We start from the raw sequence: 13,081 nt of genomic DNA on the forward strand, positions 1-13,081 counted from the left end.
GTGCCTAAAGACTGTATAAAAACTGAGAAAAATCCTGCCAGCAGAAGACAGAGGGGAAAGGATGGTGAAATGTGTTGGGGGAAAGGACAGTGAGATACAGGGAGAAGCAGCACGAAGAAAACTGGTATGAAGATGAGTGTTGGCGTGCAACAACATAGGGGAAAAGAGAACTGCAAATCACCAGAAGGTGAGTAAACAAGAAAAAAAGCATAAACAGGAACCGCTAAAAGGCCAAATTCAGAATGGAAGCTTAACTCTGAGATGTTCTGTGTATTTCAGAATGAGAGTCAAGAACCTAAGACGAGGTAGCATCAATTGGAAAACTAGTAAGAACTGTTAAAAAAAAAAAAAAAAAAAAGTCATATAGCAGGTAGGAATCAATGAGTCCAGAAAAACAGAAAGAGGAACACAAAAAGGAGGGAAGGCCATGCATGATGAGCCAGAGTACAGACGAGAACAAACAGGAAAGGACCCAGAAGGAAATTCAGGAGGGAAAGAGGGGGCAAAATTCTCAGCAGAACCCAAAACACTGCTCTCTCTCTTCAAGATTTTACAACTAACCCAACAGTATGTTCCCACAATGCTGCAATCCTAACAGGTTCTCTCAGGGAAAGTCATCCTCCTCTCTCTCTCTGTGGGTATCAGTACTCTGTCTGACAAATGTATGAGAGTTACAAGGAGAAGGAAAAGTGACAGCCCAAGAAGATTAAGCCATTCTGTTAATATGCTATTCTGCAATGAAATTTGGTATGTCTAACTTCAGTTAAAAAAAAATAATAATTACAGTAAAAGCCTCCATTAATTTTAAAATCCTACGACATCTGAGGAACTGCAAGTCAACACAGCTTTTTTTTTTTTTTTTTTTGAGACAAGAGTTTTGCTCTTGTTACCCAGGGTACAGTGCAATGGCGTGATCTTGGCTCACCACAACCTCTGCCTCCTGGGTTCAAGCGATTCTCCTGCCTCAGCTTCCTGAGTAGCTGGGATTACAGGCATCATCACCACGCCCAGCTAATTTTGTATTTTTTTTCAGTAGAGACAGGGTTTCTCCATGTTGGTCAGGCTGGTCTCGAACTGCTGACCTCAGGTGATCCGCCCGCCTTGGCCTCCCAAAGTGCTGGGATTACAGGTGCGAGCCACCGGGCCCAGTCACTTTCTTTAATGGAAAGATGTTTAGAAGTATATTACACTTAAAAGAATGTCTAAATATTAAAATAGAACATTTGTCTTTAGACATGTTATAGTGTTTCGTGTGGTTGTTTGTCACCGTTTTGTAATTCAGAGAGAATTTATCAAGAAAAATCTCATTTAAAAAAAATCAACGCACCCTTTAATTGGAGTTTTGGAGAACCAGTTCTTGTGTTCCCCAGAATTAGAAGGGCCAGAATTTTATCTCAAAGCAAAGTATAAGTAAAAAGAAACAAAAAAAAGGAAAAGAACAACAAAAAACCATATATAGCTTACCATTTTTTTGACTTCAGCCGGGGAGGAGGGTTTCTGGGAATGAGAAACAGTGCTCTCATTGGATGCATGTCACAGAGAGCTGAGGAGAGGAGACGGTCGTGTCAGTATGGCACTTACTTTACTCATTCTTGATTTCTAGGGCTCAGTCATAAATAACATGAAATGCTCTGGCCCATCGTCTGACTGACAGGCTTCATACCGAGCAGTCTAGACACCTAGTTATGAACTCCAGAGCATACCTTGAATTTCCCATTTAAAAACAGCACAGCGGGAGGATGAGAGCAACAAGAAGAATATACATTTTTCAACAGACATTGGAAAGTTTTCATAAATCTAAGTCTTACAGGAACTAACACTTAGGTTGTTAAACTATCTGTAAGATTACAATGAAAACGATTGCATTTTCATAGGGTTGTTGTCGAGATTAAATAAGATATGGCTTGCAAAGGCCTTCACGCAATGCCTGGAACAGAATGAGCACAGTTAGGCCCTCCAGAAATGCTGTTTGTTGTTACAGCTAAAAATACTAGAAAGAGCAAAAATTGAGCATGAAATGGATTTACTTCTGTGCAATTACTGTTTTTGTACTCCTATCACTCACCCAATAAAGGTGTGTTAGGCACACACGCAGGCATTACTGTGTCACCATAGGCAATGTGCATTTTCATGTGTTTCTTTACCTTCAAAAGACCCTTACAAGGCATCTGGGCAATGAGGAGGGGCAGACAATACTATTCCCCTTGTGAACAAAAACTGAGACAAAGGATGAGGTGGTACTTCCCCGCCTTACTGTCTCAGAGGGAAGCACAGGGGAATGTATGGTGTTTGAGGCAGATCTCTATTTCCACGCTGAAAACTAATTTTTAGCTGTCAATAATTACTTTCATTCATTCAACAAATATTTATTCAGCAGCAACTATGTGCTGTGCCAGACAGTTATACATTCTTTGTGTAGACCTTTTTTAATGGGGACAGCAGAAAATGCAGGGTTTTTTTTTCCTTTGCTCTCTGCAATTCTACCTCATCCGTGATCAAAAATGAATTATATGAAGTTCTCATTAATTCAATCCAATGGAGAAGCAAAAACTCACAAAATTTCAGTTAACACGCACAAAAAATTATTCTATTAATAAAGTTTTGCCTCCATTTGTAAACTCAAAACTTAATACTAAAATTTCATGTGTTAGGAGTAGTTTCACTGAATTATTCAATTTAAAATGTAAAGAGAAAACTTACTACTTATTATTTGATCTCAGCACTACTTCAGGTCACACATTTGAGTACAACTTAAATAAAAGAAAATGTAGCCTATAGGCCTCCTAGAGATATTTAAAAGAAATAGTAATAGTGGTTGCCAAGAATTCCTTTTATATCTAAAACTTGACTATATTGATGATGCCTTCATCTAAACAGTCTACCAGAAATGCCTTTATCCATGGAGCTGAGCTGTTCTTTTTGAAGTCTTGGGAGAGATTTAAGTTACACGTTAACAAGTGAGCTAAAAAGAAAAGTTACTTACGGGGAAAAAGAAAAGAAAGTTACTTACGGGGAGCACCTTCTGCCATCTCGATGGCTGTAATGCCACAAGACCAAAGATCACTCTGCAAAAATAAAACAGTATGTTACGGATACTGGAGTAGCTACAAAGCCACTAACTTACATGTCTGGCTATTCACACAACTTTGCTATATAAACCAAAATGAAGTTTGCCAGAAAATTAAAAGTACAAACACATTTGTAGAACTTATGGAAGGAGGGAGGGACGGAGGGAGGGAGGAAGGAAAGAAGCAGAAAATTGATTTGATTAAAACCACTCACATCTATGAATGAACTAGAGCTGGTCCCACTTAAAAACCTCTCTCTAACTGTTCAGTGAATGGTCTACGGTTCAATATATTTCTTCATTTCTTCATAAGCATTCAATACTTTAGACTTCTGGCCCAGATGGATGTTTACTGTTAGTAACTCAAACTTAATTAAGATTTTAAAGTTTAAAGGCCAGAAACCATTCTTTACAAAGTGCTCACCACTGAATTCATAAAACCTAACGTGGCTCACTAATTCAAATCATGCTACTAAGCATCCCCACCCTACTTGCAAACCAAACAAGTCAGCTGGTTTTCTGTACATGGAATCTTTTTTTTTTTTCTGATTCCCCTGAAATACTAAATTTAAAATTTGAATTAAACTTCACTTTCTACTCAAATATAAGTTCCATGAAGGCAGGCATTTTTGCCAGTTTTATTTACTTTTGTAATGGAGAGTACTCACTAAACACTGTTTGATGTACTAAAGTCTTATCAGACAATATTTCTTAAAATCCAAAAAAAAGAATTTTTGAAAAGCAGATGAGGATAGTTATTATCATTACTATATATTTGTTTATATGCTATCCTAACCAAGGAATTAAAGTTGCTCAGTTTAAAGGTTTTCTAAATAATCTATACTTATATTACAAAGTTCAGACACATATATCTGAATACAACAAAAAGGAGAGACCTATCATTCCTCCCTTATTTTCATTAAGCTTTCTATACTATCAGGGTACACAAAGGGGCTCATTACCCTAATCCAGGGGCCACTCCTGGCAATGAGCGGGGGATGAACAGCTCTGCATGTCCCCTGCTGTGAGGCAACATGAAGAACCTCCACCTCCACCTCCCCAGTGGTGATTTTGCTAAGAAGGTTTTCCTTGATACAAATTAAGCCTTTCTAGTTTACAGGAAACAAACTAAATGACATAAAGAAGTAATGAGACAAATCTCAAGGGTAGAACATTAGACAACAGGCCCAGGCTCTTCAGAAAGTCAGTTTTATGGCAAAACAAAAACAAATACAAAAAAACCAGGTGGGGGTGGCAGTGGGGGTGGTTCTAGATTAAAAGAGATTAAATAACCAAATACACTGTCTTGTTCTGCATACCAGCCATGTCTAATTACCAACTTTGTATTAACTATTTGTATTTACTTAGGTATAATAATTATTTGGGGAATGCGGGAAAACATTTTTAAATTTTAGAGACATAGTAAAGAGTGGAAAGTCACAAAGTCTGTTACCTATTTTAAGATACTTCAGTATATAAAAAATAAAAGTTACTCTGCACTACAGTCTTAAATTAAGTCTCATTAATTGGATATTTGTAATAAATACTAAAATACATGGGAGACTGTTAAGACATGAATTCCATTTTGCATATCATTAACAGGTGTATTAACCAGACTGGCTCATCTAATTAAGGCATGGATTTTTAAAAACAGCTTTTGTAAACATAGTAACCCGAGTCTGATATCAAATATGGATTTACATCTAGATTTTTTTTTTTAAAGTGCATTATTGATTCAAGTCCCTAGAGGTCACTCTAATAATTTAAATAAATTTGTATACCAAATCAATGCTGTACAGCAGTTTAACAAGAATAATATAAAATTTCACTCGAAGCTATTATTGTACACTGGCAATATTTTAAAAAGAATAAATATTCGATTCTAATATATTCTTCAAGTTAAAAAAAAAAAAAAAGGATAGTAAATAGGAACAAAAAGCTCTAGGCACCACAAAGTGCTCCAGACTGCTTTGAAACCAGTGTATTCCTTAATGAGAACACAGTCATGTGATACAAATGGCCAAAAAAGACAGCATCTGAATACTGTCCTGAAAAATTTGCACCTGCAATTTTCCTCACTGAAGGTCTTCCTCCCTGAAAAGGCAGGCAGACAAGGGGTGTGAGATTTATAAGCAAAGCCCCCATCCCTCAGGCATGCCAGTGGCCCTGCAAAGGCCTACGGAGCAGGTGCCTCTTACTCTGTAATCATAGGTGGCATCCGGGTTCTCATCACAGGCGATGACCTCAGGAGCCATCCAGTAGGGAGTGCCTATGAACGTATTTCTCCGCCCCACTGTCCTGTCCAGCTGAGCACTCACACCAAAGTCAACTGTGGGAGGGAGAAAAAGGAAGAGAAAGTGAAACACAATTACAAACCAGATATACTTGTGAAAAAACACAAGGAGGAAATGTCTTCATAGTAAACTGAAACAGCAGTGCTTCATGAATATGCGATCCTCCTCAAGGCAAGCACCACTGGTCAGGAGTGCCCTTCCACAGTAAAGCCACCGAGACTGTGAGATCCTCTACCAGTCTGGAAGCTTCTGTGAAGCCTGGATCTGGCTGCCTCCCCAGCTTCTCCGACAGTGACCAGCAGAGGGCCTTTTGAATGAACCACAACCTTCAGTGCTTTCAGAGAACTGCCGCAAACAAGATCAAGTCACAGAGAGCCCCAGGTTCTGGAGAACTGACTGAAGACACACTTGACTTACCTTCTTAAACAGCACTAATAACCATAAAGGTAAGAAATTCACAAAAGTTTTCTTGAAAAAAACACAGTACTGAATCAAAAAAAAAAAAAAAAAAACAACAAGCTAAATCATATGTTCACAAACAACACACCCTAAAGCACTTGGGACTTCTGCTGATTTTTCAGTGACTTCTGCATCCCACCCAATTGGATGGTGGTGGTGGTCTAGAGGACAGTTCAAGGATGGCAGGCAGAGCTGGCAGGAAGACCATGACCTCTAACGGAATGCCTGCCATCCGTCCCTGCCAACACTATCACCACACACACTACCATTACCCAAGCAGGAACCTGCAAAGGTGGAGGCGCCCATGCAGAAAGGCCTACGAAGCGCTGAGATGACTAAAAGGGATCATAGATTCAACTTCTATGCACAGAACACGCTCAGAAAATGGCTTGTCCAGGGTGTGGACTTACTCACTGAGTACTCCTTCAGAGACAGAGACACACGGGCCAGGCAGCACAGGAACCAGGGACACACAGGCCAGCCAGTTAGTACAGGAAGCCTAAGCGAGCATCACAGCGACTTGGAAGGCAATGGTAACCAATCACTAAGTGATCGCTCAGGTACTATCAGAGGCCGATAGCAGGAGACCAGTGCAGGGAACGCACAGCTCACTGAGTCATTTGGTATGAGAACTGCTCAAGTGCTTCCTTGAGGGGAGCCCTGAGGGGAGTTTCCAATTGGGCAGATTCCTCCATAGAAGACCAACAAACACAGACACTATGCAAGGAGGTAACTATGAAGATCTTACTTTTACAGTACAACAGCTGTGCCTATGATTTCTAAAAGAAAGGTGGACCAGACCCATATAAACAGAAAGAATTTTGTTATGATGTGTTAGTGGAAGAAAAATTAATACAAACGCTATTTAAAAATTTGATACAACACTTAGATGAAAGTGGAATGAGTTCAGACCCAGCTAAAGGAAACAAGAAATATAAAAGAACCCTTGTGAATAACTCCAGGAAACCACCACGGGCTGTAATTACCTATCCATGCAGAAATTTATCAAGCACCTACTACAATGAAGTCACTATGCTGTGGGTGCTGGGTAATAGGCTATTTGCTGCATTCCCAGAATTTACATTCTGGCAAAGGAGACAGTAACAGAAGTAAAAAACAATCACATAACTATAAATTGTGAACAATACTATGAAAGAAACAAGCAGCAAGGCCCAAGACAGATCAGAGGTTGGAAAAGGCCCCTGAACATGAGAAAAAAAACTGTGACTTCAAAACTGAAGTCAAGTCTTCCCAATGGGAAACAGTTATGCAAAGGCCCCAAGGCAAGATCCAGGAAGTTTAAGAAAAGAAAAAAAGACAGTGACTGATGAAGAGAGAAGTAAAGAGGGACATAAAATGAGGAGGGAAAAGTAGCAGGCATCAGATCCTACACGGCTTTTTATAGGCAAGGGTGAGAAATGTCGGTTTTATCCAAAGTAAAATAGGAAGCCATTAAGGGTCTTTAAGCAGGAAAGTGGCATGGTCTGATCTGAAGATCAGTCTGGCTGCTGTATAGAGAACCAGGGGGCGGGAGGTGGGAGGGAACTAACATGGAAGTGGGGAGGCTGGAGCCAGGCTAAGCAATATGCTCGGTTCCCACATTCTTAAGAACAGAAATAGAAAACATGGGTAACAGACTGAACTTTTAGCTAGATGGAAGCAGAACTGGGAGTGCAGCTGGCTTGTGCCAGGTGCAATTACGAGATCACGCCGCACATCCATTACATACCAAGTTTCACCTCTGCATTCTCAGTCAGCAACACATTCTGGCCCTTGATATCCCGGTGAATCACGTGATGAATGTGAAGATGTGCCAGTCCCTGAATAGGAAAGACAGGCCTGAATTTTAGTTTTCTGTGACTATAAGTAAACAGCCAGGAACACACCTTTTATAAGAAAGTGCACATGTGGACCAACGGTGTTTGTGAGCTCATGAACATTAACTTCACTCTTAGTGCATTCCCAGGAAGACAGCACCAATACTACCACACACACAGAAAGAAGTCCTCCCCCCCGCCACATTCCCAGTGGGTTAGGTTCCCCGTGTGAGCAACATGACCACTTCTAGCTGTGCCTTTAAGATACACTGCAGATTACCATCTGCAGTTTCTCTGCTATAATTTGTGCTATTTGTGTACAGGGTGGTTCCTTTCCCACGCTAAATGTCTAGAGGGTGACCCCGTGGGCATATTTGAACTAGACACATCTCAGGGGAAAAGCAAAGGGCAAGAGAGGGCTTTGAAATCTGGCTCTTTAACACTGGCTAGCCTTCCCACTGCACAGTGACAAACTGCTAAGTGCTGATCAATCCCACCTCCATCCCAAGCATAAAATGATTGTGCTGTCAAAAAGAGCCTCGTGTTCAAATAAAATATCTTTCTTTCCCAAGGAAACAAACCTACTGGGCATATAACACTTTTTGATGACCTTGTATCTGGAATGAGGCCCAAAAGCTTGTCTCTTACAAGAGGTGGTGGAAGAACAAAAACACATGTTGCATCCAAATATGGTCCAAGAGACAGTAGTGCATCATTCTCACAACTCATTTACTTATTCTGTCCTTAGCTAGAGAAGCCAAATATACAGCTCACCTCCTTAAGATACAAGCAACCTATTTACTCTAAAATGTCTCAATCCAAAAAGGGCAGATTATAAGTAAGGGTTATTTGATTTTTTTCCTGTTTATTCTTTTTTCATGGGGTTTTATTGTTATCATTACTTTGTAAGATATGAATTAAATACAACAGCTCCTCTAGAATACTAATTTTTCTAACATAGGGGGTTTCTAAACATTCATTTACTGGTCTGTCTAGGAAACAGAGCAAAGCTTATTTGACAGCTCTGTTTATTTTTCACAACACAGGATGTGCGGTATTATACCACAAAGCACTGACTAGAGAAAAAAGCACTAAAAATATATGGTACCTTATTGCTATAGTTAGGAACAAAGTACCTCCTCTCAGCATGGTATAACTTCAAATAGCAAAAGGAGAGACACAAAAGCTAAGTTCCCCAATTCTTCGTAATTCCTATTTCTATTACTTCAGTTCATTTTTGTTTTCTAACTTGCCAACCTCTTCTTAAACTTTTACAGAACTATCTTAACAACAAACATAAGCACCCACATCTTGTCACACAAATGTGGCTTGCATGCACTCTTGTTCATTACCGGCAATAAATGTATGGAACAATGCCTGTTTTCCTGTCTATACTGCTACAGGATCACTGCTTCTACAGGGAATTAAGTGTATCTAATAGCTCTGCAACAATGTTATATGATTATTTGGAAAAAAAGAACCTTTTTCTGCCATTAAGTACCTGGGAGTGTATGTGTGTTCAACTAGTCCCATACCAGAAATCAGGCCACAATTATTCTTCCTTAGCAGAGACGCCAAGTCCAAACACTCAGTGAAGCACTATCCTTGAGCAAATGCATCCGTGTTTCTAAACCAGGAAACATTTTCCCCTAAACTCTCTATCATGCATGGTCACGGAACAAAAGAGCAGTCAAAGGCTGTCATACAGCATTGGTTACAGAAAGCTCTAAGTTCCCATGTTCAATATGAAGATACTGCCATGTAGAATGTAAACACGGAAGTGGGCTGAAAAGAACATGCTGGCCTTGCTGCTAAGCCTTGTGGTCCAGAGGGTAACAGTGTGCTGGCTCCAAAAAGCACTTCTCTATTGGCTGCGGCCTACCTGCTTAGGACCCTCACCATTCAAAGGGTCTGATCATAATGATCATAATGTCTAAATCCAACATCTAGTGAGAAATGAGGAAAGGTTTTGCCACCACAGAAACTGTCTAACCCCAACCGTCTTTGAGAACACAGCTTATCTCTCTGGGGGTGGCTGCATTCCTTTCTCATGAGGCCTTACCTCCAGCTTATCATCTTGCCTTCTCTTTACCAAAGCCAACTCTTAGTAACCCCTATAATGAACACGCACTACTGCATGACACACGAACTCTCCCTGAGGCATTTGCTTGTTTTTAGTTAATTGAAACTTTTGTCACAAGGAAAAATTCCCATTCTAGATGAAATGTAGGCGAAGGCAGCTCGTGTTTCAGATGCCCAGTGAGGTGAAAAAGATTTCCTGTGTCTCAAAAAGATGTTCATTCACATGTCACACTCAAGCTGGCTTAGAGGCGTCAAACAACTTTGGCTTTTTTTAAATGTTACTGGAGATTATTGATGGTAAAATGGCTAAATGTACATGTTACATATGACAGGTAAACAACGCTTGCCTGGGTATAGAAACACATTTGTCTTTGAAGGCTGAAATACATTTGATGCCTAGGACATTAAGCTAAAAGCTACTTCTCTGCTTGAGATATCTATATAAGAAAGGTAGGGGCGTGGGTGCGCAGGTGGGGATGTGTATGGCAGGAGAGTGGGTGTTTAAAACAAAGAATAATGACAACAGTTAATAGTCACTGATAGGTAGCTATGTATCCAAATGTTACGTTAAATGATTAATATACACTAACTCATTGAATTCTCCTAACAAAAGTAATTTCAAAAGGTTGGTATCTAAAATGTATAGACGAGGAGAAAATAAGTCCTGAAAGTTGAATAACATAGGGTGTGCTATAGGTAAGCAGCAGAGGCAGGACTCAAACCCAGGTATGACTTATGCTAGTCTCCAACCACTCAACCAATGTTCTATCCTGCCTACCACGCTAAAGAGTTTTAGTTACTAATAGAAGAAATCCACCTGGCCCAGTACCTGACTTCCTTTACAGTAGTATAGGGCAGGAAAGTTTCCCACATTTAGGCTCTGCTTTCTGTAATACTCATAAAAGATCCTGATATTTTAATGACATTTGCAAGTGTTTATAAAAAGATGGTTCTCCTGTCACCCTACCCCACCCCCCACAACTAGTCTTCTTAGGGGAATTGCCTCTTTTCAAGGACTACATAAATATCTAAATTAAAAAAAAAAAAATTAAACGTTTCTCTAGGAAGTCTAGATGGCAGTTTTTAAACCTGCAATCCTCTATGAATCTTACATATAAAAAGTGGGATAACTTTACTTATTAAAAAAATTAAAATAACTTATTCATTACTTTTAAGTTTTTTTATTAGTGGGGGAAGCATAAGAATTGGGCTTCAATTTAACTTCACAATCTTTTTTTTTCAATGTGGGAGGTAAATGAAATGCAACCAAGTAATGTCTGTGTGTAATTCAGGGATGAAGTAGAGAGAAAAACTGTGATAGCCAAATGAAGGAAGAGACCCACTGGTAATATCCTACATGCACTGCTCAAATACGAAATCCTAGAAACCCTCTGCCTGTGCCGTCAACATGGCTTTACTACTCAAAAGAAACATTTAAAAGCTGCTAAAATAGTAGTTCAGAAACTTACTCTAAGATATTTAGCCAGCTTTCCAAATGGCTGTCAATAATATTAAACATTCTAACTTTTCTTCATAAATATTGTAACAGATTCTAGTAGCTAACACCAAAGTCTTCAAGGTGATTTTGAAAACCAGCATTCAGCACCATTAGTATTTATTTATAAGCTTATACACAGAATTCCTTTAAAAACAATAGTTGGAGATTATTTTTCTTCCCTTCCACTCTGATTTCCTTTTAACTCAAAGGAAAGCTGCCAATAGGTATGTCATGATGCCATGGAAAGTAAATTCAGGGAAATACAGAAATGCTTTTTTTATTTAAGTCAACCTTCTTTACATACTTGCCAGAGTCAAATCATGATGTAGCTTAAAATTATCAAAGCTAGCTAGATATACAGAATCCTTGGCTGTCAAAGAGAATAATCTATATATGTATAAGTAATGCAAAGAAGTACTTGGGGCTGGGAAAATGAAAATGGAAGCACAGGATCATGGGTTGGAGCACTGTAGCCACCCACTTTCCTCACCCTCAGGATTTCTCTGGAGATGTAAGCGATCCAGTCTTCTTTGAGTGTGTTCCCTTTGGTGTTCTTCACAAGGTCTGTAATGGACCCAGCCCCACAGAACTCCATAACAAGCTATAGGGCAGACAAGACACAAGGTGAGTAACACATCTTGGAGAAATTGGGAAAACCAGTTTAACCGCCATGCCATCTCTTTATTCTAAAGACCTGGAAACGTGATGCTCCTAAATAACTCATAATAATTTGGAGGCACCTAAAGAACTGAAAGCTCATTTCACGGTCCCATGTATTCGCTCTACGTATTTGGTCCAGCAGACTGTGAGTGTCTGGTATTCTACGGCACACCCAAGCACAGCAATTCTGAAGTGCTCATTCTCTCTCAGAAGCACGTGGGCACAGGAAGACCACTTTGCTCCTCATCACTGCCCAGTTATCAAATATCTGACTCAAATATTCCCTAACATTCTTTTCCATTTTGCCTCAAAAACATTCTATTTTTCACATTATGATCCTCAAACTATTATATTTTATATTAACTGGGTCTAATACGAATAAAAAATAGTATTTTTAAGCAGTTATACAATTTTTAATACAATATTTACAGTATCTGAATGTTTGAACAATATGATCACAACGGTATGTTTAAAGTACCCAGAAAATAAACCGAACTGAACTGTTCTAAAATTTTAACTGTGACCTGATTTGGGCAATGGTAACAGAGTAAACTTTTTCCCTTCTATTTAATTTTGCAGATGTTTTCTGTAACGGCCCTTTAAAAATACTGATACAAAAAGTATTCATCTATCTTCCTGCTTTGCAAGTTTAAATAATGTGATAGCCACAGATCTGATGGTATCTCCAGGTCATTATCTTGAATATAAATGTGTTCAAAAAGAGATAAGGTTGAATGTGTCAATTCCAGAAATTTCCCTGTAATTTAATTAACTATTATCATTAATACTATTGATAAGCTACTGACAGAAGTTTGTTTCTTGAGATCTGTCTCTCATTTCCAAGTGGTAAGCTCAATTTGCTGGGCTTTCAAATTAGTTTTGTTCCCATAAATAAAGTTTTTATTGTATTGCTTTCAAGCTCCTAATTTCCTTGCTATTTGATCACATTCCTTCTAGATGCTGCCATTTTATTCCTGAAACACAAAGTTAACTTTTTTCCATGCAATGTGAAATCAGTATCACAATAAACAACCAGCATATAGTCAACCCAGAGACACCGGCCAAGGAAGCCTTTAGAATCTGCCAGCTACTTACTGCTCCTCTTCATGGTTTTTCTTCCCTCCCTTCCCCCCAGCCCCCACCCCCGCCACGCCCTTACAATTCAAGCAAACGGAACGCCCACAAATGCTCAGGAAACATCCAC

The 13,081-nt window shown here is 39.2% G+C and overlaps 1 protein-coding gene and 1 long non-coding RNA gene across 51 annotated transcripts in view; one reads left to right on the forward strand and one right to left on the reverse strand.

The window, feature by feature from the left end:
* Positions 1-13,081, reverse strand: part of LOC105490119 (mitogen-activated protein kinase kinase kinase kinase 4) — a 190,852-nt gene that overhangs the window by 54,767 nt on the left and 123,004 nt on the right. For all 50 annotated transcript variants that reach the window (XM_071077222.1, XM_071077211.1, XM_071077210.1 and 47 more), the window contains 5 exons: positions 11,708-11,818; positions 7,550-7,640; positions 5,266-5,396; positions 3,011-3,065; positions 1,465-1,543 (listed from right to left, as the gene is read on the reverse strand). In XM_071077222.1, the coding sequence (XP_070933323.1) occupies positions 1,465-1,543; positions 3,011-3,065; positions 5,266-5,396; positions 7,550-7,640; positions 11,708-11,818 (467 nt within the window). The remainder of the gene's footprint in view (positions 1-1,464; positions 1,544-3,010; positions 3,066-5,265; positions 5,397-7,549; positions 7,641-11,707; positions 11,819-13,081) is intronic.
* LOC105490117 (uncharacterized) lies at positions 55-13,077 on the forward strand. Its single transcript, XR_011612098.1, has 3 exons — positions 55-187; positions 11,714-11,841; positions 12,835-13,077. It is a non-coding gene; the product is annotated as an uncharacterized lncRNA (long non-coding RNA).

The sequence above is a fragment of the Macaca nemestrina genome, chromosome 13 (assembly GCF_043159975.1).
Source record: "Macaca nemestrina isolate mMacNem1 chromosome 13, mMacNem.hap1, whole genome shotgun sequence".
Classification (NCBI taxonomy): Eukaryota; Metazoa; Chordata; class Mammalia; order Primates; family Cercopithecidae; genus Macaca; species Macaca nemestrina.